This window comes from Crocuta crocuta, unplaced genomic scaffold (assembly GCF_008692635.1).
Source record: "Crocuta crocuta isolate KB4526 unplaced genomic scaffold, BGI_CrCroc_1.0 scaffold32, whole genome shotgun sequence".
Taxonomy (NCBI): domain Eukaryota; kingdom Metazoa; phylum Chordata; class Mammalia; order Carnivora; family Hyaenidae; genus Crocuta; species Crocuta crocuta.
In genome coordinates, this window is record NW_027529424.1 from 9,345,829 (window position 1) to 9,369,171 (window position 23,343).

The 23,343-nt window shown below is 47.6% G+C and overlaps 1 protein-coding gene across 1 annotated transcript in view; it reads right to left on the minus strand.

Annotated features, from left to right (window-relative positions):
- Positions 1 to 23,343, minus strand: part of FBH1 (F-box DNA helicase 1) — a 39,624-nt gene extending 16,281 nt beyond the window's left edge. The window contains exons 1-17 of the mRNA XM_077758541.1: positions 23,188 to 23,343; positions 20,248 to 20,849; positions 17,123 to 17,253; positions 16,882 to 17,017; positions 14,262 to 14,452; positions 12,019 to 12,111; positions 11,557 to 11,651; positions 9,632 to 9,800; positions 8,711 to 8,933; positions 7,943 to 8,030; positions 7,772 to 7,858; positions 6,943 to 7,079; positions 4,744 to 4,843; positions 4,530 to 4,651; positions 1,713 to 1,788; positions 974 to 1,171; positions 404 to 529 (exon numbers count right to left, since the gene is read on the minus strand). Coding sequence (XP_077614667.1) covers positions 404 to 529; positions 974 to 1,171; positions 1,713 to 1,788; positions 4,530 to 4,651; positions 4,744 to 4,843; positions 6,943 to 7,079; positions 7,772 to 7,858; positions 7,943 to 8,030; positions 8,711 to 8,933; positions 9,632 to 9,800; positions 11,557 to 11,651; positions 12,019 to 12,111; positions 14,262 to 14,452; positions 16,882 to 17,017; positions 17,123 to 17,253; positions 20,248 to 20,784 — 2,509 coding nt within the window. The 5' untranslated portion in view covers positions 20,785 to 20,849; positions 23,188 to 23,343. The remainder of the gene's footprint in view (positions 1 to 403; positions 530 to 973; positions 1,172 to 1,712; positions 1,789 to 4,529; positions 4,652 to 4,743; positions 4,844 to 6,942; positions 7,080 to 7,771; positions 7,859 to 7,942; positions 8,031 to 8,710; positions 8,934 to 9,631; positions 9,801 to 11,556; positions 11,652 to 12,018; positions 12,112 to 14,261; positions 14,453 to 16,881; positions 17,018 to 17,122; positions 17,254 to 20,247; positions 20,850 to 23,187) is intronic.

Here is a 23,343-nt window from a genome sequence, read left to right on the forward strand (position 1 = left end):
AAGTTTATGTAAGAGCAGACAGATGACACAAAGGGCTTACTTTTTCACCTTTTAGGATTTCCCGGCCTCTTTAATAAAAAGGGGATTTAATTTTAAAAAACAACACTTGGGTGAGCAGGTCACCCGTGTGAGTTAAAGCTGTTATGAGGCTGGGCGCCCAGCACGTGGTGGTGAGAAGCCCCAAGCTGAGAGCTGGCGGAACAGGCGGCCCGGGGGCCCAGCTGTCCGGCCAGCAGCCCTGGGGGTGGCCCAGAGACTGGCTTTTCAAAAAACACAGTACAACAATAAAAATCCCCAGGAGGTGTTTTCCTTCTAGAAGAATCCTGCCCAGAGCCCACACCAGCCAACAGAAAGCAGGCCGTCCAGGAGGCACGCCCCCCAACCCAATGCACAGGCTCCTCACCGACTCTGAAGTGGGGCAGCTGTGAGAGGTTGTGTCTGGCACAAGGCACTTTCACAAAATCATCCAAAACGTGCACAGTGTCAAACTCCAAGCCTTTGGCTTTGTGCACAGTGCCCAAAATGTACTCTGGAACAAAGAGAGAGCGCACGTTAGACGGGGGCCCGGCAGGGCAAGGACCGAGAGAGGAACGGAGAAGCGTGCTCTCGCGGCTATACTCTGAAAACCAACGTTCCCTCGCCCGTGTGTTGGTCTGTGGGAAAGGGGGGAAAGAGGCAAAAAAAAAAAAGAGAGAAAAGTGGGGGGACGTAGCAAATTCACTGCAGGCAAGTCAGCCCGTCAGAATCACACCCAGGGCCCACGGGGACCTGCCCACACCCGGTCTGCACGCGAAGGGACAGAGGCCGCAGGAGCGCTGGGCGGCCGGCCCGGGGTCACACGCGGGGCGGAGGGCGGCCGCAACGCAAGCACGGGGCCCCTGGCGAAGAAGGGCGGCTCTGCTCCCCCCCGCCCCCCCTGCGAGGGATTCCCTGCAGGAAGGAGGGGGAGGGGGGGAAGCCACGCCTTCCCTACCTGCGAAGTCCAGGTCTTCTATGTGGCACTTCTCTATCCTGGCCACCAGCTCTGGAATCCTGACGTTGTACTTCTCCACGACTGCAATCTTGGCCTCCAGCTCCTTGTCCTCGGCCGCGGTCACGTACCTCTTGAAGCCGCCGAAGCCTTCCTTGTGCACCCATCTTCTGATGAACTTGTCTTTAATGACGAGGTTCTCTGAGGAGAGCATGCACTGGGGTTAACACGACAGGGCTACAGGAAGCGACAGCATCAGAAGCATCACAAGCAAACGTCTCAGAGCTGGGAGATCTGGGTTCTAGTCCCGACTGCATCGCTAACCTGCTGGGTGACCCAGGGCAGGTCAGAAAAGGCCTGTGCTTTAGCCTCTCCGCCTCCAAACTGAGGCTCAAGAGCCCTACCCTTGACGTCCTTACCTACTTCAGAGGGAGGTGCAACAGTGCAGGATGGGAAAGAAATGCGCTCCAGAGCGTTAGAAATGATTGTCTGGGGCCCGGGTAGAGGTCTCCGTAAGTAGGTAAAGGTACCCAGGCAGAGACAGATGGTGAGGGAAGATGGCCTAGGGGACCAGCATTAGGAAGGAACTCAGACTCCTGAGAGAAGGGTCTGGAAAGAGCTCTCTGCACCTCTTGAAACAGGAGACCTCAGGCATCCCACTCTGGATGGGGGAAGAGCCACGCCGGCTCCGTCCTTCTGCAGGAAAAGGACCTGGCTGCACCACAGCCAGACGGGTACTCACGTTTCCTCCGCTCCTCCTCCGGCTGAAGAAGGATCCAAATATCAATGATTCTGTCCAATCCAAACGATTTAATCCCCTGAAAAAGTTTTTTGGTGGGATTTTTGGTTTTTTGTTGTTCTCCATGCTAGTTTGTTACTGTCGTTGTTTTAACAAAACAACATAGAGCAAACGTAGAGACGGGGCTTTGAAATAAGAGGTTTTCTTGGCAATGGATCCCAATTTGTACCCAAAGCACACAGACACAAGGCAGGAAGCTTCATCGGGCACAGAAGCCCTGGGCTGTCACACGGCCTGAACAACAGGGATTATCAAATGCTAAGTTCCGGCTGCTACCTCAAACTCTTCCGATGTTTAAAAAAAAGAAAGAGCCAAGAACTGCTGCATGTTGCTTTCTTGTCAAAAAGGGCAGTTTAAATCGTCTACCTTCTAGGGGCACCTTGGTGGCTCAGTAGGTTAAGCATTCAACTTTAGCTCAGGTCATGATCTCATGATCTCATGGTTCATGAGTTCGAGCCCCGCGTCGGGCTCTGTGCTGACAGCTCAGAGCCTGGAGCCTGCTTGGGATTCTGTGTCTCCCTCTCTCTCTGCCCCTTCCCTGCTCGTGTGCACACATGCTCACTCTCTCAAAAATAAACATTTAAAAAAAATTTTAATTAAAAAAATTAAAAATAAAGAGGTGCCTGGGTGGCTCAGTTGGTTAAGCATCCGACTTTGACTCAGGTCATGATCTAACGGTTTGTGGGTTCGAGCCCCACATCGGGCTCTGTGCTGACAGCTCAGAGCCTGGAGCCTGTTTCAGATTCTGTGTCTCCCTCTCTCTCTGCCCCTCCCCCACTCGTGCTCTGTCTCTCTGCATCTCAAAAATGAATACACTACAAAAAAAATTTTTTTAAACTTTAAATTGTCTACCTTCCAGGGACAGGAACATGGCTGTAGTGAAGGATACAAGGACGGCGGAATACAAAGTATAGAGTATGAATACTTAACACCCCTCTCTTTGAAGGAAAGAGCTATGCTAGAAATGTCTGCAGGCCTAGAATGTTGTATGCTCTAAAAAGTTAGCTCCTGCAGGAGGGGGCTGACTGTATCATTGCGTACTCCATTCTACCTAGAAGCACGGCTCAGCACTGCCCGGGGACCCTGGCAGAAAAGAGACCATGACCAAGGCGTCACACTCCAAGGATTTGCCATCATNGTCATGATCTAACGGTTTGTGGGTTCGAGCCCCACATCGGGCTCTGTGCTGACAGCTCAGAGCCTGGAGCCTGTTTCAGATTCTGTGTCTCCCTCTCTCTCTGCCCCTCCCCCACTCGTGCTCTGTCTCTCTGCATCTCAAAAATGAATACACTACAAAAAAAATTTTTTTAAACTTTAAATTGTCTACCTTCCAGGGACAGGAACATGGCTGTAGTGAAGGATACAAGGACGGCGGAATACAAAGTATAGAGTATGAATACTTAACACCCCTCTCTTTGAAGGAAAGAGCTATGCTAGAAATGTCTGCAGGCCTAGAATGTTGTATGCTCTAAAAAGTTAGCTCCTGCAGGAGGGGGCTGACTGTATCATTGCGTACTCCATTCTACCTAGAAGCACGGCTCAGCACTGCCCGGGGACCCTGGCAGAAAAGAGACCATGACCAAGGCGTCACACTCCAAGGATTTGCCATCATTTTGGGAAGGGACACATGAGCCATTAACATAAAACACAAACCAAATTAAGATGGTACATGTTATATCATTGGAAAGCAGATGTGGTCAAAGGTGCTGAGGCACGCTTCAGGCGGTGTGCGGGCGCAACAGAGGGACAAGAGCCGCTTACTGTCTACCATGCCCAGCTCGGGCAGCACCCCGGGAGTACTACTTTCTTACAATAACAAAAATGCCTGAATGATGCTCTAACCACTAGATGAAATACTGCAATCACTCAAGTAGCAACATGATAGAAAAGATGCTTACGTGAGTAAAAAAATGCACATTTTTACGTGCACTATAATTACAATACGTAGAAACCTATGTCTGTAAAGACAAAGACATACGTAGCGACACTAATAAGTATTATCTGAAATACGGAGATTAAGAGTGACTTTTTTTTCCTTTTAACTTCTGAAATTTCTATAACTTGGCTCTATAACCTTTATCAACAAAAAAGGAAAACTCAGAACATCTTTTGATTACAATTCACTGACTGTACTTGGTGAGGACCTATGACACATAGTAGGCCCTCAAAAACACCCTTTTTCATAAAAGGAGTGACTGTCTTTTAGTTAGGTAACTGCCTCGAAGATTTAAAAATGTCACACGTGTCACTTAACCATAACTTCCCCATGAAACAGGTAAAGGAAAGGCATTGTTTTTGTCTCATAGATGGAGAGAATGAGGCACACAGAAATTGTGACTTGCCGGAAACCACACAAAGTTAGTGACAGAACCAGAGCTAGAACCCATTCTAGTTCACACTGTCTACACTGGGGCCCGCCAGCACTCTCCAGCTGCGTTGGCAGCTCACCCATTCTCCTGCTAGTGAACAAAACACACACACTCGCAGGTAGCCAGCTGGCGGCCTCATTTGCATAGCGAGAGAGGAGAAGGGAGTTAGTTTTTCAAGGAATGGAAGGAAAGGTCCTCAGTCGTCACCGGGTCTTTCTAGGAACATCTGGCTCACCTAATCAGAACGGCCAGGGGCACAGACTTCGGTTCTGGGGAGGATGGTGCCCCAAGCCCCAAATGCTTCCATGCACAATAATCATAATTAAGCTGATGGTTTTCGTTGGCTATGTTTGTTTCTCAGCATGAAGCAGTAACAGAAATTTACTCTTACCCCGATCAAATGTATCCTGGCAGGCACTTCTCCTTCGGTCACCCGCACAGCCTCATCGAACACATTGGCATTGGTCCGGGACAAAAGGGCCACTTGCCCCTTTGTGTCACCTCTAATGCCACCTTTTGGGAGAGAGTACAAACTGTGGCAAATCCGAATAAACAAGAAAACTAACTTTTGTAGCAAATAAACAGAGAGTAACTGAAAGCCTTACTCTGATGGTTTCCTCCAACCAAAGTCTTTTTCCTTACTCTCTTGCAGACATCCAAGATAGTAGCTCCCACATAAGCTATTTCCACACCAAATCTAAAACTCTGCGGGAAAATGACAAAACAAAAGGAGTCAACAACCCCTCCCTGAAGTGCGTTAGCACGTTTCTATCACCACTGAGTCGCAAGTCTCGGCCTTGCCAAACCCAACTGGTCACCCCCCCACTCACCCTGTCTGGAATGGGGATGTGCGGATTCCCCACTGTAAGGCCACTCGTACTGAATCGAAGAATCTTAACAACCAAACCATCGCCGACTTGACTTCAAACTTTCAGAACTGCATTTTCCATCTTGAAACCTTCAGGTTACCTATTTTTCTTTACTCCTTACCCCCAAATCCACATCTGGGCAATTCTCTCACCATGGGCTCTCTACTATTTTTCCCACCACGGCTACCAGCTCCACTCAGCTCAGCAACCTGAGCTTCCTGCTTCACCACTGGGTCTCTCCCTCCCGCTGCCAAAGGAGTCTCTATGTCCCTGTCAGTCCCGCACACTTTCATCAGGCCACACCCTTGCCACAGACACAGAAGAGCAGCATGTGAAGGAAAAGGCGATACATGCACTTTCAGCGTCCCTCACACCCTGACAGTCCTGACTTTTATTCCCCAAGATCACTGGAAAACTTTTCTTTCAGGCAAATCTACCCTTCTTTCCAAATCAAATCTAATAAACACATGTAAATTATGTAAAAGACTGAGGGAGGGCAGGGAGGCTGGGGTGGGGGCTTCCCCCCTCACCTGGAGACTCTCTCAACATTAATTTAAAATCACTGCCCCACATGACACCACCAATAGCTTCCCTTCTAGAGCCTTCCCTGCACCTCCTGCCTCTGCACACGGCAGAACAATTTCCTACCTTTCAAAAAGTGGCCCCACACCCAAGACTTCCTTGCTCACTGCAGCTAGAAAGACAGACTTGTCTCCAAACCCCTGTAGGTACTGCCCTCTTCCAGGCATTTATGACCTGCATACACTACCATGTACTTTAGTGAACATCAATCGTACGGCTGAAGGAAAACAGGAAACTGTGAACAAATAGTACTTTGCTGCCGCAGAACGATTTGGTGTAACCCACGATAAAAAATAAAGTACCCACAAGTCCACATCGATGTAAATAAACGGCTGAATAACTAAACAAGTGGGGAGGAAGATAAAAATCTTCCTTCCAGAAGAGTTCTAGGCAGGTGCTGGGAAAGGAAGGATCGTTCCAGCTTCTTCAGACAACTAAGGACGCCACGAGTTGTCAGGCTTGCGGTGACAGACACACGTTTTCCCAAAACTTCTCTTTCACTTGAAAGCAGGAGTTTCATCTTTAGCAACAAACATTTGTCAGTTGTTTTCCTGGAAGTCACAGCTCCTTTCACTGATTTTTGAGAAAACGCCAAATACCCAAGTCTGTCAGCTGCTCTCTCGGTCCCAACAGCGCTACGCACAACCACGGCCAGCTGAGCTCCCAACCCGCTCACAGCAACGCTCGGCGTCAGACGCGGGCCCGCACCCTCGCGTGTGACAACAGCGCCGCGCCGTGCGTCACGCACGGCCGCCCAGCAGCCATGGGCGTGGCCACAGCGCCGTGCGTCAGCCCAGGCTGGCCGGCACGCTGGGGCGTGACGACGGCGCCATGCGTCAACGCGGCCGGCCAGCGCGCTCACACGTGACCACAGCGCCGTGCGTCAGACGTGGCCTGCGCACTCCGGCGTGCAGAAGCACGTTATTCGCACTCCACGTTTCGTCACACAGAATACTGGGGACGGACCGAAGGGCCAGCAGCCAGTCACGTGTGCTGCGTCACCAGGGCACTCTTGAGTGAGCTGCTTCTTTGTTTTGTTCCAAGTGCGTCACAAGAATACGAAGCCTGCCAGCACCATTTGGTGCCACCGCCTTGATTCACGGGAAGGCGTCGGCAGTGCAAGCGAGAACACGGGGACAGAGGCATGTTACTCGTGAGAACGGTTCGGACTCCGCAGGCCCCCTGAGAAGCGCACAGCGCCAGGGCGGCGAAGCGAGGATTTGCTACACACTCTGCGCCTGACGTGAAACCCTGCGCGGTGCCTGGCGCACAGTAACCAGTGGAAAAGGAGGCTGGGGAACAGTAATGCTCGCTTATATGTTTCCGGGGACTCGGAAGCAGAGAGAGGCTTACCTGTGTGAGATAGAAGACGTGCGTGTGAGGGACTGTAAACAGGGCATTGACCGCACCGCGGAAGGTATAGATCTGTTGATGTGGGTCCCCTACAAAGATTTTCCCACATGGCTGAGACAGAACTATGTTCATGATAGCTGCAACCAATAAGAGGGACAGTAAGAGAGCTGAAGGATGCTGACTCAGAGCAAAAAGAAACCATATTTTCGACAGAAAAAGATGAAAATGCTTTCATGAAACTAAGCCAGGGCACGCTGGACAACAGAGTTGTCTTTCCCTGCAGGATACGCAGGCAATGCGGAGACGCAACTGTGTAATGGACAAGAGAAACCGTTTCTATTCCTAAGAATGCAGATTATTTTTAGTCCTGGATAAACGATGGAGTCTAAGAAACCACATTGGCAAATAAAAAAATGAGGCAATTGTCTTCTCTAACATTGTAACTCAAAGCTCAGAAAGGACCTACCAAGTCACACTATTTTCTCTCAGCCACTTGAAAAACGCACAACACAAACTGTCCACTCTAAGTTGACTGGCTGTGCCCACTCAGCAGGAGTCTAGGACCCGATCGCCTGATGTCTTAGGCTTAGTCAACGTTTTAAGAATAACCGAAGCAAAACATTTACACGAAAATTTGCTCTGAGTGGGGAAAGGACAAGTGCTAGAACCCAAAGTCAAATAATAAGGGATTTCTGCATGACTAAATGGTCATTTGCTTCTCTTCTTTATGACAAATGAGAATAATCAACTTATTTCACATGTCCTCTTACATAATCGTGATGTTGTTTCTATGTGTTTGAGACTACTGATGTCCTGAATAGTTTATCACCTGGGGTACAGTCCTGGGCCTCATCCACAAAGATGGCGTCAAAAGAGGCAAGCAGAGGCTTGCTCAGCTGCCAGAGTTTCAAATAGCCTAAAAGAAGGGAGTAGCAGGAGTCAGAACCGGTAAGTGAAGCAGTCACATTTAACAGATGTGGAGATCTGGGAACTGGCATACCATCGTGAGTCATTTGGTAAGCCTCTTCTTTGCATTCCCCCAGCTTCCGCATGTTGTCCCAGAGTCGGCTTGCTTCAAGGACACCATTCTAGAAAGCAATTGATAATGGCAAGTCACGGTTTAAGACCCTGGAAAAGATACCTCCTGAAATCACTTTCATTCCCATATACAAAAGTCAGAGCAAAGGCACCATCACAGCATGGTAAGGGACAGTCACCTCCCTAATCTCCCTCTGGATCCATGGTAGCCTTTCGACAATGTCAAGTGCAGAGATGAGTAAGACGCTGGGATGATACCAAAGCCAGTAGAGCACAAGATCTACAGGGTTGGGGGGGCAGGGGGGCGGAGGAAATAAAGAGCACAAGATCTGATGAAGCAGAAAGGCTGGACTAATTCTCTAGATTCATGACTGACCAATAACCATACAAAGAATGGCCAATGATTGAAAAGATGATAAAACTGAGAAGAATCCCAATCTGTAGATTCTACATCCAGCAGACCCACCAACAAGCTCTTATAATAAACCCTGGGTAGGAGCCTCATCTGTCAAATGAAGAGGTCCAGTGTGAAGATGAAGTCTGTGAGTGCTCTTTGCAGAAAACACTGCACACCTCACAGCAATGGAAACAGGCCTGCAGTCTGACCCTCTTCCGGGAGACCCTGCCAGCAGTTTCAAAGAAATGAAAGACAAGCAGGACACTGTATCATGTCAGCTCTGCTCATTTGTCCTAGACCCCTACCTAATACAAAAGAGATTTAGATACTCACCAGCTTTTCACTCTGTTCAACCATGACTCTCTGTCCCTGGCTGTTCTTACACCAGATGGGCACGTGATCAATCGTCAGCTCTTCATCAGCAGAAGCAAAGAAGTTTTCTAAAGTCTTACATACGAGCTTGGCCCTTATGAATCCACCTTTCCCTTCAGCAAGGACAGAATTGACCATGAAAGGGGTCAACTTGAAGAGATTCAATTTCTTCTTTAATTGGTACCTGGAATGCATACCCCAAATAAACAGTATGACCTTACTGGTAACGTGGTATTTAGTGTCTCCTCCTATCCCAACCCCTTTCTCTACAATGACACCACCTGGCCACCTGGAGTGTCACACATACATGAGGGGTTAAAAAAAAAAAAAAAAGCTAAAGAAGTTGAGCAAGGTCCATGTAGGATTTGAAATGGCTTCATCAGGCTTTCAGGAATTCTCACATAATAACCGTTAGATGAACTGGCTCAAGGCAGACACTATTACTCTGTGGTGTGGACAGACTCTAAAAGGTCTGGGGGAGCACTTGAGATTCCCTGAAGCTTTCACATCCAAGGAAATGCTAGTTCAGAGGCCCCAGGAAGCCTGGGCCAAGTGCACTTCAGCTGAGACGTCTCCCCCTCACCCAAGGGAAGCCTGTCAGTCAGGTCTGCACTTCAGACAAGTCATTTTGACTTTCTGTGCCTCAGTTCCAGAGAAATGAGGATGCTCACCTCAGGAAGACACCAGTATTTGCAAACAATATATTTTTACAGGGTAAAAGTAGAAATCACTAAATATCTTTATATTTCCTGCCTATGAATGGAGATAAAAGCACTGAATTTTCTTAGTGCTGTTGTGTATAAGTTCATATGTAACCATGATGATCACAATGGGAAAAACAGGAATGAGACACAACAATGATGGTGGCGATGCCATGCTCACTTCCGCCCGACGTGTCCATAGGCCATGGAATGAAAGGTTTTGCAGATGACATTGCTGGGGAAGACTAGCTCGGCCTGCTTTGCGATGCTCTTGTTGAATGTCACATACAGAAACCTGCTCTCAGACCACTTCTCAGCATACTTGACCAAGGTAGAGGTCTTCCCGGTGCCTGGGGAAGCCAAGAGGAAAGGAGGTGACCCTCTGATCAGGAAAAACTATTCCAAAGGATGTCCTAATCAGTCTTAGCCGTGCTTACCTTGCCTCTTGCCTGAGACCAGACAGTGACAAGTTTTTCGATACTGGTAAAAACGAAAAACGGTGTAATGAAAAGAGCAATGGATTCTAAACCAGATTGGCTTGGGCTGGGATCGTGGCTCTGGCAGGTTCTAGCTGAGCAGCGAAGGGCGAGCCACCCGACCTCACTGACCACCACTGTGCTCCTCAGCCATGTGTGGGTAACAATGACCATGTAGGGTCTGGCAGGATGAGGATAATCATCAAAGATAATTCCAGCAGAGAGGCTCAGCTATTGCTGGCACAGGCATCGGTAATGCTTCAATAGCAAGAGCACGCAAGAGAGATTCAAGGTTGCTTCTGGCCCATTCTGAGCTCTCTGGGGTGCCCTGCCTCTCCACCGTTCATTCAGTTATTCAGTTATCATTCACATCACAAGTACCTATGAGCACCTACTACATGTTCAGCTGTATGCTAAACACAGGGCGTATGTTAAAAATAAAACATAAAGCCAGGTTGCTGTATTATAATCTCGTTGGGAATACAGTACTAACACAGTTGAAACAATTAGAACAAAATGAGAGTATGACAACTCAGTAGACCAAAAAAGAATATGAATTTGGGAAAAAAACAACAACAACAACAAAAAAAACACTCACCTGTAAAAGAAAAAAATAATAGTACCTCTTTCCCTACCTAACAGGGCTATTGTGAAGATTAATGACACAGTGTAGAAGTATTTATAAAATGTGTGTGTTTGCTATACTTCTTATATAATCAGGTACCAAATAGTTAATACACATGAGATAAGCCATAAGAGTTCAGAGATCATAAAGGACTCAAATGGCTAAAGAGGGCTCCATCATGAAGAAGCAGAAATGATAGAATCAAACACAGTGTAGAAGAGGTGGGGGGAGCAAAGGGGAGGGAAAAAGCAGGTTCTTAGGAAGAAACAGATGCAGCTTTGAATTCTACCTCCTCCACTTACTTATTTAACCTGGGGCAAGTCATTTTCATTTCTCTGAGCTTCAAATCCTTATCTACAAAATAGAGATAACTAACCAACCTTATGGAACATTGTTAGGATTCAGCACAGTGCTAGGCATTGATGAATGGTTGCTGCTGTTTACAGTAGAATATTTAGGCATGAAAGAAGCAGGAAGGAATTCTGGATAAAGAAAATATGGGCAAAGGTTCAAACAAAAGAATAACAAAGGACTTCAGGAGACTGTAAGTACCATTAGTTGAATGAGGCAAGAGAATGACAGCGAATTTAGAAATGCAGGTTAGAATCAAATGGTCGGGGAGGCTCTTAGACTTTACCCTACAGAAATCAAGGAGCTACTGAAACAGGACCTGCGACTTCATGAGCCACCAGTGACCGAGCGTCTACAATGAGAAATGACGAGCTGGGTCATTCCTTGTAGGATCTAGCCCACAGACTAATTCCTGTGAACTATTTGTCCAACCTGGAAGTCCAGTGTGGATGCTCCCTGGAGTGGTTAAAACAAAAAACAAAGACAAAACAAAACAAAACGAAAAGCATTCCCTAACAGCTGCTTCTCAAACTATTTAATTTCAAGAGTTGGGTAATAGAACAAGGGAAGAAATTCTGGCAGGTAGCAGGGAAGGGGATGTAGGGATAAGAGGCATGAACCTGACTCGAGTCCAGGATTGGCCAGCTCCCTTACCTGCAAATGCCATAATCTTTACCACCTGGAGGGGTTCCATCTTGTGGCTCAGAATCAGCTGTTGTTCATGCGTGAGCTGGATGGTGGTTTTCTTGCTGTAATTGTTACAGAGGAGAAATTAGAAAAATAGAAAGGAATTTAAAAGACCAGGTGATGGACTGTCACAAAGCAAACAGGCAAATCAGAGGAACAAAATTAACCAAAGAAAAGGTCTCCCCTTGGGGTGATAGAAATGTTCCAAAGCTAGCTTATGATGTTGGTTGCACGTTCAATAAATTTACTGAAAATCACTTAACTGTACAATTATAATGGGCGAGTTTTATGAAATGTAAATTATACCTCAATGATGCTGTTAAGGTAAAACACCTCTCCCCCTTAAGAAAGAATCGAGAAGACAACACACACACACACACACACACACACACACACACACACACANCACACACACACCCCAATACATACCCTGGCCAAACCGAAGGCTCCTCTTTAATTTCTGCGGCCTGAGTACAGGAATTCTCCTGAAGATACAGGCAATAGAAAATGTTGTAGTGAATCCTAATAGGGAAAAAGCAGATTTAGAGATTTTCAAGTTAAGTCACAATCTGTATCCCGTTTTCCCTCAGATGTATTTAGACTCCTTACCATTTCTAAAACCAAAGACCTGCCACCATTTTATAGAAATTAAAGGAAAAAAACAGATTTTAAATATACCTAGAGCTGACCAAAACCCTCGGAAAGCACAGCTCAGAAAAGATGCCTGGCTCCTGTGTGTAATGGCAAGAGAGAGACCAGGACATACTCTCTGGGGAACAAGGCACTAGCTATGACCCTAAGAGACAAATCTTCACGAAAGCGGTAAGAACGAGCTGAAAACAAATGTAAGTTCTACTCCCAACGGTGAGATTCTTGTTCAGAATCAACTTCACGTCATCTTATCTTTCTGAGACTCCTTTGCTCTGCTCTCTGCTTCTTGTAAGGTGATCACTGGTGGAGAAGCATGAAGAACATTCTGTCTTTTAAGGTCCCAAAGGAAGGGTGCTACACAGATAACAAGATATGATTACCAAAGACTGGAAACAAAATGGCCTCCAGGTCACCACGAGGGGCGAAAGATGACAAAGGGCACCTGCTAGAGGCCACTCCAAAGTCTGTGTCCAGTGACCCCAGACTCCTCTCCCTCCATCACCAGCTGCCCACATTTAGTGCATCACTCCCTGCATCCAGTGTGATAAGTGATCTCCAAGTAACAAACACCTTTAATAACAAGTCTCCAGGTTTATTATCTCCCATGTAAAGCAGGACAAGATACAGAAACACAACAAAATTCAACACATCACACCCTCCATTCCTCATCTCTGCCCTTATGAACATGTAGCTGATTTACAGGTTTGAGTTTGCACTTGAGAATGTTCTTCACCATTTGTGCATCTGTCTCGTCCAAATTAATCATAAAGCTCCCTGTCCCACGTCTCATCTCATGGTGTGGGATACAATGTAAATTATGTTCAAAAGTGAAACGTAACTCAGATACGCAGCACATACTCTGACATTTCTGGAGAATGAATGCTCCATCCTTGAGCTTCACCAAGGATGATGGGGCCACAGCTCACAGGGTGCCACCAGCCACGGTCACAGATTCCAGGGAAAGGAATTCCTCTCCGCACCTTCCACTTCCCCGGGACATGTGCATCATCACATCGCCTGTCTCCAGGTGGGTGATCAGGGCCCTCTGACAGCTGCTCTTCACAGCTCGGATTTCATCCTGACTTCTCACCGTGGCCCACGTCAGCTTCCCTCATCCGGCCGCTGTCGGCCTCACATAACCGTGTACTGGTGTCCTCACTACAGTCCTCCACGCTAGACTGCTTCTGTTCCTTGCATACACCAACTTCATTTCTGTCCTTGGGCCCCGAAATGATCTACGGCTGCTAAAATGTTCTCTCCTCAAATCTTAAAGTGGCAGCCCCTCCTTGGCACTCGGGTTTCAATTGAAATGTCACCTCCTCAGAGAAGCTTCTCCTCACGCCATCTAATGCAGTGTTCCCCACCTCCTTGCCCACCACCCAGTTCTTTTTCTTTGTACCGCTTCCCACTCACTAAACTGTGCCCGTTGAACGCATCTACTTCTGCGGGATCTGGCTCCCCTCCCTGGAACACACAGTCCACGAAGGCAACGACATCAGCTGACCCATGCCCAGAGGTATCCCGAATGCCTGAAAAACTAGCTGACATGCAGCAGGTGCTTAAAGCTGGCGGAGTCTCTCCAACCTGGCCTGTGCGCACCTGCCGGCGAGCGGAAGCATGACGGTCACTCTGTATTAACCACCCACGTGCTGGAGAGGTCAGGCAGGCAGGACTCGGCCACAATTCTTACATCCTGCCCCAAGAGAGAAACAGAGGAACCAAATCCTAATGCTCTCCTAGGAAAATATGGCCACGTATGAATGAAGAATCCCCTTAACGAGGGGACTTCACCTGAGGCTTCAGGAGCCTTGAACGTCCACTTGCCTGGTGCTATGTCCCAGTCGCATAGTGCTTCCCATCCACAGAGAGCCCTTTCCTGCCTCGCCACATGGAATTTCCACACCTCCTTCCTTTCAGGGCTACAGAAGCGGGGACGGGGAGGTGTGCTCTCCAGCTGGCCCAGGGATAGAGCTGGGACCTCTCCCGGCACCCCAGCCTCAGCTCTGCCTCCCACCGCTTACCGGTTGCTGATGTTGATCCCCTTCTCCCTCATGGCATAGAGAAGCACGGCGATGCAGTACAAGGTCTCCATGATGTCGGGCACGGTCACGGTGGAGCTGGGCCTCCGGAGGCAGAAGAGCAGCTGCTGGATGTCATTCACGCTGCTAGAGAGGAGGACAATGGCTGCTACCAGAGCCCACACGTTGACACCCTGCAGGGGGAGAGGAGAGAAAAGACCCAGAACACAACTGATAAAAGCACATCACACAACCAGCGAGGAGAGCCGAGTCTGGGGTTTGGCCACCATCTCAAATGGCCCGAACTGAGCGCAAACCTCCAAAACGGCATTTGGGGAACCGTGGGAACCTTTCCTTTCACCCTGGACTTCCTTTCTTCTCACCACTTTTGGATCTGAGTTCTTGGTTTTCTTTAGTTAGAAAACATTACTAAAGGACCTAACATAGGACCTGCATCCTTGCATAGAAAGGGTGCTCTCGCCTCCCCACCATTCCCAGCCAGGCCAACGTGAGCTCTCAGGTCCACAGAGACCCAACAGAGTCCAAGCAACCTCACCAGGACATGGGTGCCTGCCTGGGAGGCACCACGGAAGAGAGCCACAAAAGAAGACAGCAAGATGGGGGGCCTGGGTGGCTCAGTCAGCTGAGCGTCCGACTTCGGCTCAGGTCATGATCTCATGGTTCGTGGGTTCGAGCCCTGCGTTTGGCTCTGTGCTGACAGCTAGCTCAGAGCTTGGAGACTGCTTCAGACTCTGTGTCTCCCTCTCTATCTGCCCCTGCCCCGCTCATGCTGTGTCTCTCTCAAAAAAAAATAAAAACATTAAAAAAAAAAAAAGAAGACAGCAACCTTTAGGAGGGAAAACTAAGACTGACAATTCTCTAGCATTAAAACATTAATACTACATACTCCGTGTTACTCTTTAATAATTATTAAACATTAAGTTAAACATTAAATAAATGACAATGTATTATTATGGACACAGCATGCCACAAGGATCTAAGAAAATGTTCACCAACACGGAAATGCTCAACCCTGGACATGCATCTTTCTCATTCTTAACTCGCCGGCCATCTTGCACTCCAGCCAGCCCGCAAAAGAAACCTCACTCCACCATCACCAGCAATTGCTTCAGCAAAGACAGAAAGAGAAATGCACGTGGCCAGATCTCCACCCTCTGCTGGTTGCAGAATATAGGCTGAGGCTGCACATAGCTTCCAACATAAAATTTAAGAATTCCTGATCTAAATAAGAAGCCACAGGACTGAGTCAGGAAAACTGAAAACTATTTCTAGCTTCCCACTGACTCATGAGTGTCTGCATTCAGAACCTCAATTTCTCTGGTGCTTTTAAGTAACCCAGTTGTTGGGGCTCCTGGGTGGCTCAGTCGGTTAAGCATCCAACTTCGGCTCAGGTCATGATCTCACAGCTCGTGGATTCGAGCCCCGCATCGGGCTCTGTGCTGACAGCTAGCTCAGAGCCTAGAGCCTACTTCAGATTCTGTATTTCCCTCTCTCTCTGACCCTCCCCTACTCACGCTGTCTCTCTCTCTCTCTCTCAGAAATAAATAAAACATTAAAAAAAATTTTAAATAACCCAGTTGTTGACAATGAATGGTGCTACCTTGTAAAGAAATCCTTATTAGCCAAAGCTTTCAGAGACTGGATGACCATCTTCTGTTGAAGATACCCCAACAGAATGGGAAATTGGATTAAATGTTTTTAAAGTTCCTTCCAAACTGAGAAATCTATGACAATGTGGCCTGTTATTTCCATAATGGGACCAATGACAAATTTAAGTCTTCAAAGCAGAGATCAAAGAAAGGTTTTGCAACGGAATGGGAAAAGATACTTGCAAATGACATATCAAACAAAGGGCTAGTATCCAAAATCTATAAGGAACTCACCAAACTCACCTGAAAAACAAACAATCCAGTGAAGAAATGGGCAGAATATATGAACAGACACTTCTCCAAAGAGGACATCCAGATGGACAACAGACATATGAAACGATGCTCAGCATCCCTCCTCATCAGGGAAATACAAATCAAACCCACACTGAGATACCACCTCACGCTGGTCAGACTGGCTAAAATGAACAAATCAGAAGACTCTAGGTGCTGGCAAGGATGTGGAGACACGGGCACCCTCCTACACGATTGGTGTGAATGTAAACTGGTGCAGCCCCTCTGGAAAACAGTGTGGAGGTTCCTCAAAAAATTAATAATAGAACATCCCCTATGGATGGAACTTGAGGGTGTTATGTTTGCACGTATAGGAGGATTAGGAGGAACTTAACAGAGGACCATGGGGGACAAAAAGGGGAAAAAATAGTGGGGGAGAGAGAGGGAGGCAAACCATGAGAGACTCTTGAATGCTGAGAACAAACTGAGGCCTGATGGGGATGGGGGAGATGGGAAGGGGGTGATGGGCATGGAGGAGGGCACTTGTGGGGATGAGCACAGAGTGTTATATGAAAACCAACTTGACAATAAACTATTTAAAAAAAAAAGGTTTTGAAGATAAATCTAAAATGACCTTCAGCCAAACTCAATCACCAATACACTTCTTCCAGTGAGAAAAGGCGCTGCATTCGCCAGCCGCCCCCCACAGCCACTTCACTTACCGCGGCAGCTGCGTAGAGATCGGGGAGGTGCTGACGCACGCAGGCCTCTGCCTCAGGGAGGAGGAGGTGATCCCTCAGACTCCACAACGCTCGTCCGGGATCCACACTTGGAGAGCACTTAGTGGTGGCTGTATAGCTGTACGACATTCACAGCAGACTCCATGAGAGAGGTGATCCTAAGCACTAACGCGTGGGAAAGGACTTCAGAAACAGTGTTCCTCCCGGAAGAAAAGCAACTCACCGGATGAGGTTGAGCACACACAAGTCTGACTCCTTCTCTATACCGGAGTTCAACAGGATGCCATCCACTTTGCTCACGGCTTGCTCTTCATTCATCAGGTAACGATAATACAGCTTCTTCCAAGGAATGAACTGAATAGTTTAAAAAAAATCCAAGATAACATGCAGGCAATGGCTACAAGACAGCAGATGAAGCCACAAACATATAAACAATCTTCTAACACTTGGAAAGCACTTAAAGCTCATAATTCAAAAGCTAGGCAGGTAAGGTCGAAACATTACACATGTTTTGGTTGGAAACTAGGAGAACTGGGCCCTGGTTTTGGTTCCGACACTAACTTGATATAGAATCCGAGGGAAGCTAACGTTTCAGTTTCTCTCATCAGGACACTAATAGCTCAGAGTTTTAAAGCAGATGAAATAATAGGAGAACCATGGCTGTACTAATATCAGACAAAAATAGACTCTCCATCAAACACTATTGCGAGAGAAAGAGGAGATTACGTAATGATAAAAGGGCCAATTCACCAAAAAGATAAAACAATACTGAATATACATGTGACAAATATCAGAGCTCCTAAATACAGGAAGCAGACATAGACAGCAACGTAATAGTCATAGAGATTTCAATACCCACTCTGAAAAAGCAACAGAACAATCAGAAAGAAGATCAATAAGAATCCAGAGGACATGAACAACAGTAGACCAAGCAGGCCTAACAGACAGATACAGAACATTGCACTCAATAATAATAATAATAATAGAATACACAGTCTTCTCGAGTGCACATGTAACATTCTCCAGGGTAGATCACAGGCTAGATCTAGGCTAGACAAATCTTAACAAATTTTAAAAGACTGAAACTACAGAAAGTATCCCTTCTGATCACTATGGAATGGACTAGAAATCAGTAGCAGAAAGAAACCTGGAAAACACACAAGTATGCGGAAATGAAACAACACCCTCTTAAAACAACAATGGGTCAAAAAAGAAATCATGAGAAATTAGAAAATACCTTGAGAAAAAATGAAAAAACACAGCATCCAAAACTTACAGGATGAAGGGAAGCCATCCTAGGAGAGAAGTCTATAGTTGTAAACACATTAAAGAAGATCTCGAACCAACAACCTAACTTTATGTTTACGGGAACTAGAAAAAGGCACCCAAACTAAACCCAAAGCCAGCAACAGGAAGGAAATAATAAAGACCAGAGCAGAGATAAAGGAAATAAAGAGAGGAAAAAAATCTATGAAACTAAGAGTTGGTTTCCCTAAAAGATCAACAAAATTGACAACCCTTTTGGTAGATTAAGAAAAGAAGGGGGGGGGGAGGGCAGTAGCTGGGTGGTTCAGTTAAGCATCCGACTTCGGCTCAGGTCATGGTCTCACAGTTCTTGAGTTTGAGCCCCAGGTCGGGCTCTGTGCTGACAGCTCAGAGCCTGGAGCCTGTTTCAGATTCTGTGTCTCCCCCTCTCTCTGACCCTCCCCTGCTCACGCTCTCTCTCAAAAATAAATAAAACATTTAAAAAATTTTTTAAAGAAAAAAAAAGAAACAAGGGAGGACATTACAGGTGACATGACAGACATCAAAGGGCATGAACAACTGTGCACTGACGAATTGGACAAGAAGTCAAGAAGAAATGACAACCTAACAAGGCTGACTCATGAAGACACAAGAAATTCCCACAGACCAATAATAAGCGACTGACTCAATCACCAAAAGCCCCCAACAAATAAAAGCCCAGGACCAGAGGGCTTCACTGGAGGATTCTCTTGAGCACGAATTCTAGAAAAATTAGTATCCTTCCTTTTCAAATGCCCCAAAAAAGCCGAAGAGGAGGAAGGACCTGCAAACGTACTCCATGAGGCCGGCATTACCTTATACAAAAGCCAGACTGTATGAACTGTGAAAAGAAAACGAGAGCTGTTACAGAAAACCGGATGATACAGAAAACCGGATGATACAGAAAAACTGATGATAAAAACAGCATCAGTCTAACATTTCGTGAGGCTGAGCGTAAGCCGGGATATCTTTCTCCAAATCTTCGCAAGCAGAATGGACAAAGCCTTCGCTTATCCCCATCTCTTCAGGTCACCGTGGAGAGACCTCGATTTAGTGGGCAAAAATACTAGGACACAAAACCGAGTTGACAGTCCTCAGAAAGCAGGTGACAAGACCTCAAGCAAAGGATGACATGAAACTTCCTCCCAAACCCTTGCGTGCCTCGAAGGAAAACGTACTCGGTCTGGATACGTGCATTTCGCACTCCATCCCCACATTTCTAAACTTCATTTGAAGGGCAAGTTCATCTTCATTTCTGTGGTTTATCCACACTGGCTAGTCTAAGGGATATACAAGCCAAGCAGAACATGCTCCCAGCCCTCAGGTTTGCCCTTGACCCTGCACCTGGGATGGAAGCAGTGTGCCCGAAGCCCACACAGAAGGCAGCACTACGTCAGCAGCAGGATGTCTCTCCTGAGAGCACGGGCTGCCCCCTGCATCAGCCTCAGAAGGGACACCAGGGTGATTCCACGCAAGACTCATTTATGAATCACCCACTGTACGCAACATACATTGGGGCACAGGGCGGAATGCAAAAACAAATAGGACCAGAGCTTTCCCTCCATGAGCCAACAGTTTAAAGGGAGGAGGAAGGTTCTCTAAACCTAACCCAGAATGCGGTAAGCCTCAGGCAGAAGTGGAAACCGCTACAGAAACACAAGAGAGAGCAGGCGATGTCTCCTTCACTTTCCAAGGAGTGAAGCCTCGAAGACGTAAGATGCGAACAGAGACCTGAGGGCCCTCTCCACGGGGTGGGGGTGGGGAGGCGGCCGGACCACCCTGCAAAGGGTAAGGAATACGCCGCCAGGGCCCGGGATGCAGAAAGCCACGTGTGGAGAGAATACAGGCACGTGCTGAGAACGAGCCGGGAGGCTGTCAACGCACAGGGCAGACCCGAAAGCCTGGGCGCCCCCAGGGGATCTGGATACGGTCCTGGGGGCAAACGGAAACCACCACTGCTGGGAGAACCTTCCGATCAGAGGCACGAACTGGGCGAGGCCGGCGCGCGCTCCCGGAGGCAGCGCCGGGGCCCCACGTGCCGGACGTGCGGACGTACGTACGTACCAGCGGGTCGCTGACGAGCTCCCTCCAGAAGCGGCACACCAGGCTCACGTTCGAGTAGAGGTCTTCCACGGGGAGGAAGGCGAAGACGTGCCTCAGCACCTCACTGGGCAGGCTGCAGATGGGGCTCGGCGCTTCCTGGCAGGGCAGGGTCCCCAGGAGCCCGTAGTAAGAGTCCGGGGCGGGCGCGGGGCCGCGGTCCTCCGCTTCCGGGCTGGGCTCGCCGCCCTCTGCGGGGAGCCGGCCCCCGCAGTCCTCTGCTTCCCGCCTGGCTTCCCGGGGTCTCGGGCACGACACGACCGCACGGGGCCGTGGCATCTTCTTGGAAGCCCCGTCCCACTGACTGGTCCCTGTCGCCGGATTCTTCTCGTCCTCGAAGGACCGGGACCGCTTCCTTGCAGGCAGCGCGGACCCTGAGGGCCCCCGTCTGGCGTCTCCGTCACCTCCCGGAGGCGGGGCACAGTTGCTCCCTGCGGCAAAGATCATGTCCCCCTCCGAGTCCTTAGAGGGGTCCTGGCCCACAGAATTGCTTTTGGCCATGTCATTGGTGCGCCGCTGCTGGCCAGCGAGGAGGAACTCAGGGGTGTACCTCTGACATCCTTGACCTGCACGGAGAACCCAAACAGGATGAACGAGAAATGAACGGTGACCGCTGACCCACTGTTGACCCCAAGGAGACCAGCTAAACTAGCAGTTATACTTGTTAACAGACAGGAGAGAGGGGGATATATTCAGGTCAGGTGAGTATGCGCAAGTTTAACTGAAAAAACATTCCTATTTGGCCTATACATACAAGGAAAGACAAAGACCAGTCTCTGGAGGGTCTGAGGGCCACTTTCCACCTTGCAGTATGTACACACTGAACACCGAATGGACAGACAAAAAGTCAACAGCTGCTCACGTGGACACACCCACTAACAAAAACTCACTTCTCCTGGCTTGCTCTTACAACAGAAAATCTAAGTGTGCATGAGTAGAAAAGGCTTCAGGTTATCAGGACTCAGGGAAACCCACTTTTTTGACTCAGTTAAAATACTTCTATTTTTATTTCCTCCTATGAAGCAGACACACTAATTTATCTTAAAATAAAAAGAAGTCAGAATCTTCTTCATGTTATTAGAGTGGTACCTAACGGTCCACGGATTTATTTGATGGGCATTTATTCAGCACCTGTGATTCTGAGACAAGTAGAAAGTGAAACATGGGAGGAAAAAAGGGGGGGAGGGGGCGCCTGGGTGACTCAGTCAGTTGGGTGTCCGACTTCGGCTCAGCTCATGATCTCAGGGTTCATGAGTTCAAGCCCCTCATTGGGCTCTGTGCTGACAGGCTCGAGCCTGCTTCCAATTCTGTGTCTCCCTCTCTCTGCCCCTCCCCTGCTCGCGCTGTCTCTGTCTCTTCCAAAAATAAATATTAAAAAGAAAAAAAGGAAACATGGAATATACGGTCCCTGACCTCCCAGATATGCAGGCACTTAAGGGAGTCCAAATGGTGATTTCACACATCACCAATGTATTTTAAATCTTCAACAATATATATAACAAAATCCATGATTCCTTCCTGAAATGGCTGAGGCAGAATTCTTACTTTGGAAAATAAGTGGAACAAAACTAGGTTTAGCCTTAATGGAATTTATAGAATTTAATATTTTCTATGTTGGGAGGGGAAAAAGTATAACTGATTCTGGGGCAATCTGATAGAAACCCAGAATTTGGGGCACCTGGGTGGCTTAGTCAGTTAAGCGTCTGACTTTCGCTTAGGTCATGATCTCGCAGTTCGTGGGTTCGAGCCCCGCGTAGGGCTCTGTGCTGACTGCCAGCTCAGAGCCTGGAGCCTGTTTCAGTCTGTGACTCCCTCTGTCTCTGACCCTCCCCTGCTCACGCTGTCTCTCTCCTAGAAATAAATAAAAAACATTAAAAAAAAAAAAAAAAAAGAAACCCAGAATTTAAAGTCAATAGGTCTGAGTCAAATCCTGGTATTTTCCAATCGTAGGATTCAGTCACGCCAGTATCTGGAGAGCCCGCCACATGCTGAGCGCTAGAACTCTGCACGGAAACATGGATATGATAACAAAGTCTTTGTCAGTGAAGAATTCACAACACAGAGAAGCTGACTTAATATACACGAAACAAACAAAATACCACCACTGGGTTTACACTGCCTCATTAGTTGGTTGCAGCAGTTCCAGAAAGTGATAAACACATATGACAATATTTAAAGATGACCAGGTAGGATATGAGTTGGATTCTGAAATGAAATGTATCAAAGGGAAATAAGGCAATTAGGATTATACTAACAGGTAGTATTAACAAAAGTAGGATTTTGTTTGGCACATAGATGGGTAACAAGAAAACCAAACTACCCGAAGTAGAACTTGCATGTAATCAAAAATAAGTAGATGGCAAGTCTGAGCTTGTGTCCAGGACAGTAACGGGAACATTCTGCTGCAGGTGTTCGAGCAGCAGTGACATGACAGAAAATGGTGCTCAAGAATATTAACTTGATGATGTATTTTCCAGTTGATTTGGAATAAAACCTAAAGGCATGGAGAAGGGTTACTGCAGCAGCCTGGGGTCAAGGGGACAAAGGGCACAGCCTACCACGAAACCACTGGATGAGGGGACCTTTTGGGGAATACTAATGGCCCAGTAGACCTAGTGACCAACTACTGCAGAGTCTGGAAATCGCAGTGGTTTGATGCTGGTGCACATCTTCCACCATGGTGGGATTGAGCTAACAGAACTCATGCACCCACGTTTTCCTGGGGCTTTTACCAACCACAATACAGAATGGAATTTTCACAGAAACTCACAAATAATGAAAAACGTGTCAAACTATTGCAATAGGACTACAAAATCACAGCAGCGATATTAACAAATACCAGGAGATAGTAAAGGGCACACACACTACAGATTCTGAAATGTGAGGTATTTTGGGAAGACGTACCCCTAGTCCCTCTTTTTGTTCTGGGTCTAGGATAGAGACCGTGGTTCGGGTCTCTGTTGGTCCATCTTTGACCGAAGGGCTGGGTCACAGCCAAGTGACTCCGAGCCAAATGTTGGCAGTCGATGGCTGTAAGATGCTTCCGCTTAAACCGTCTCA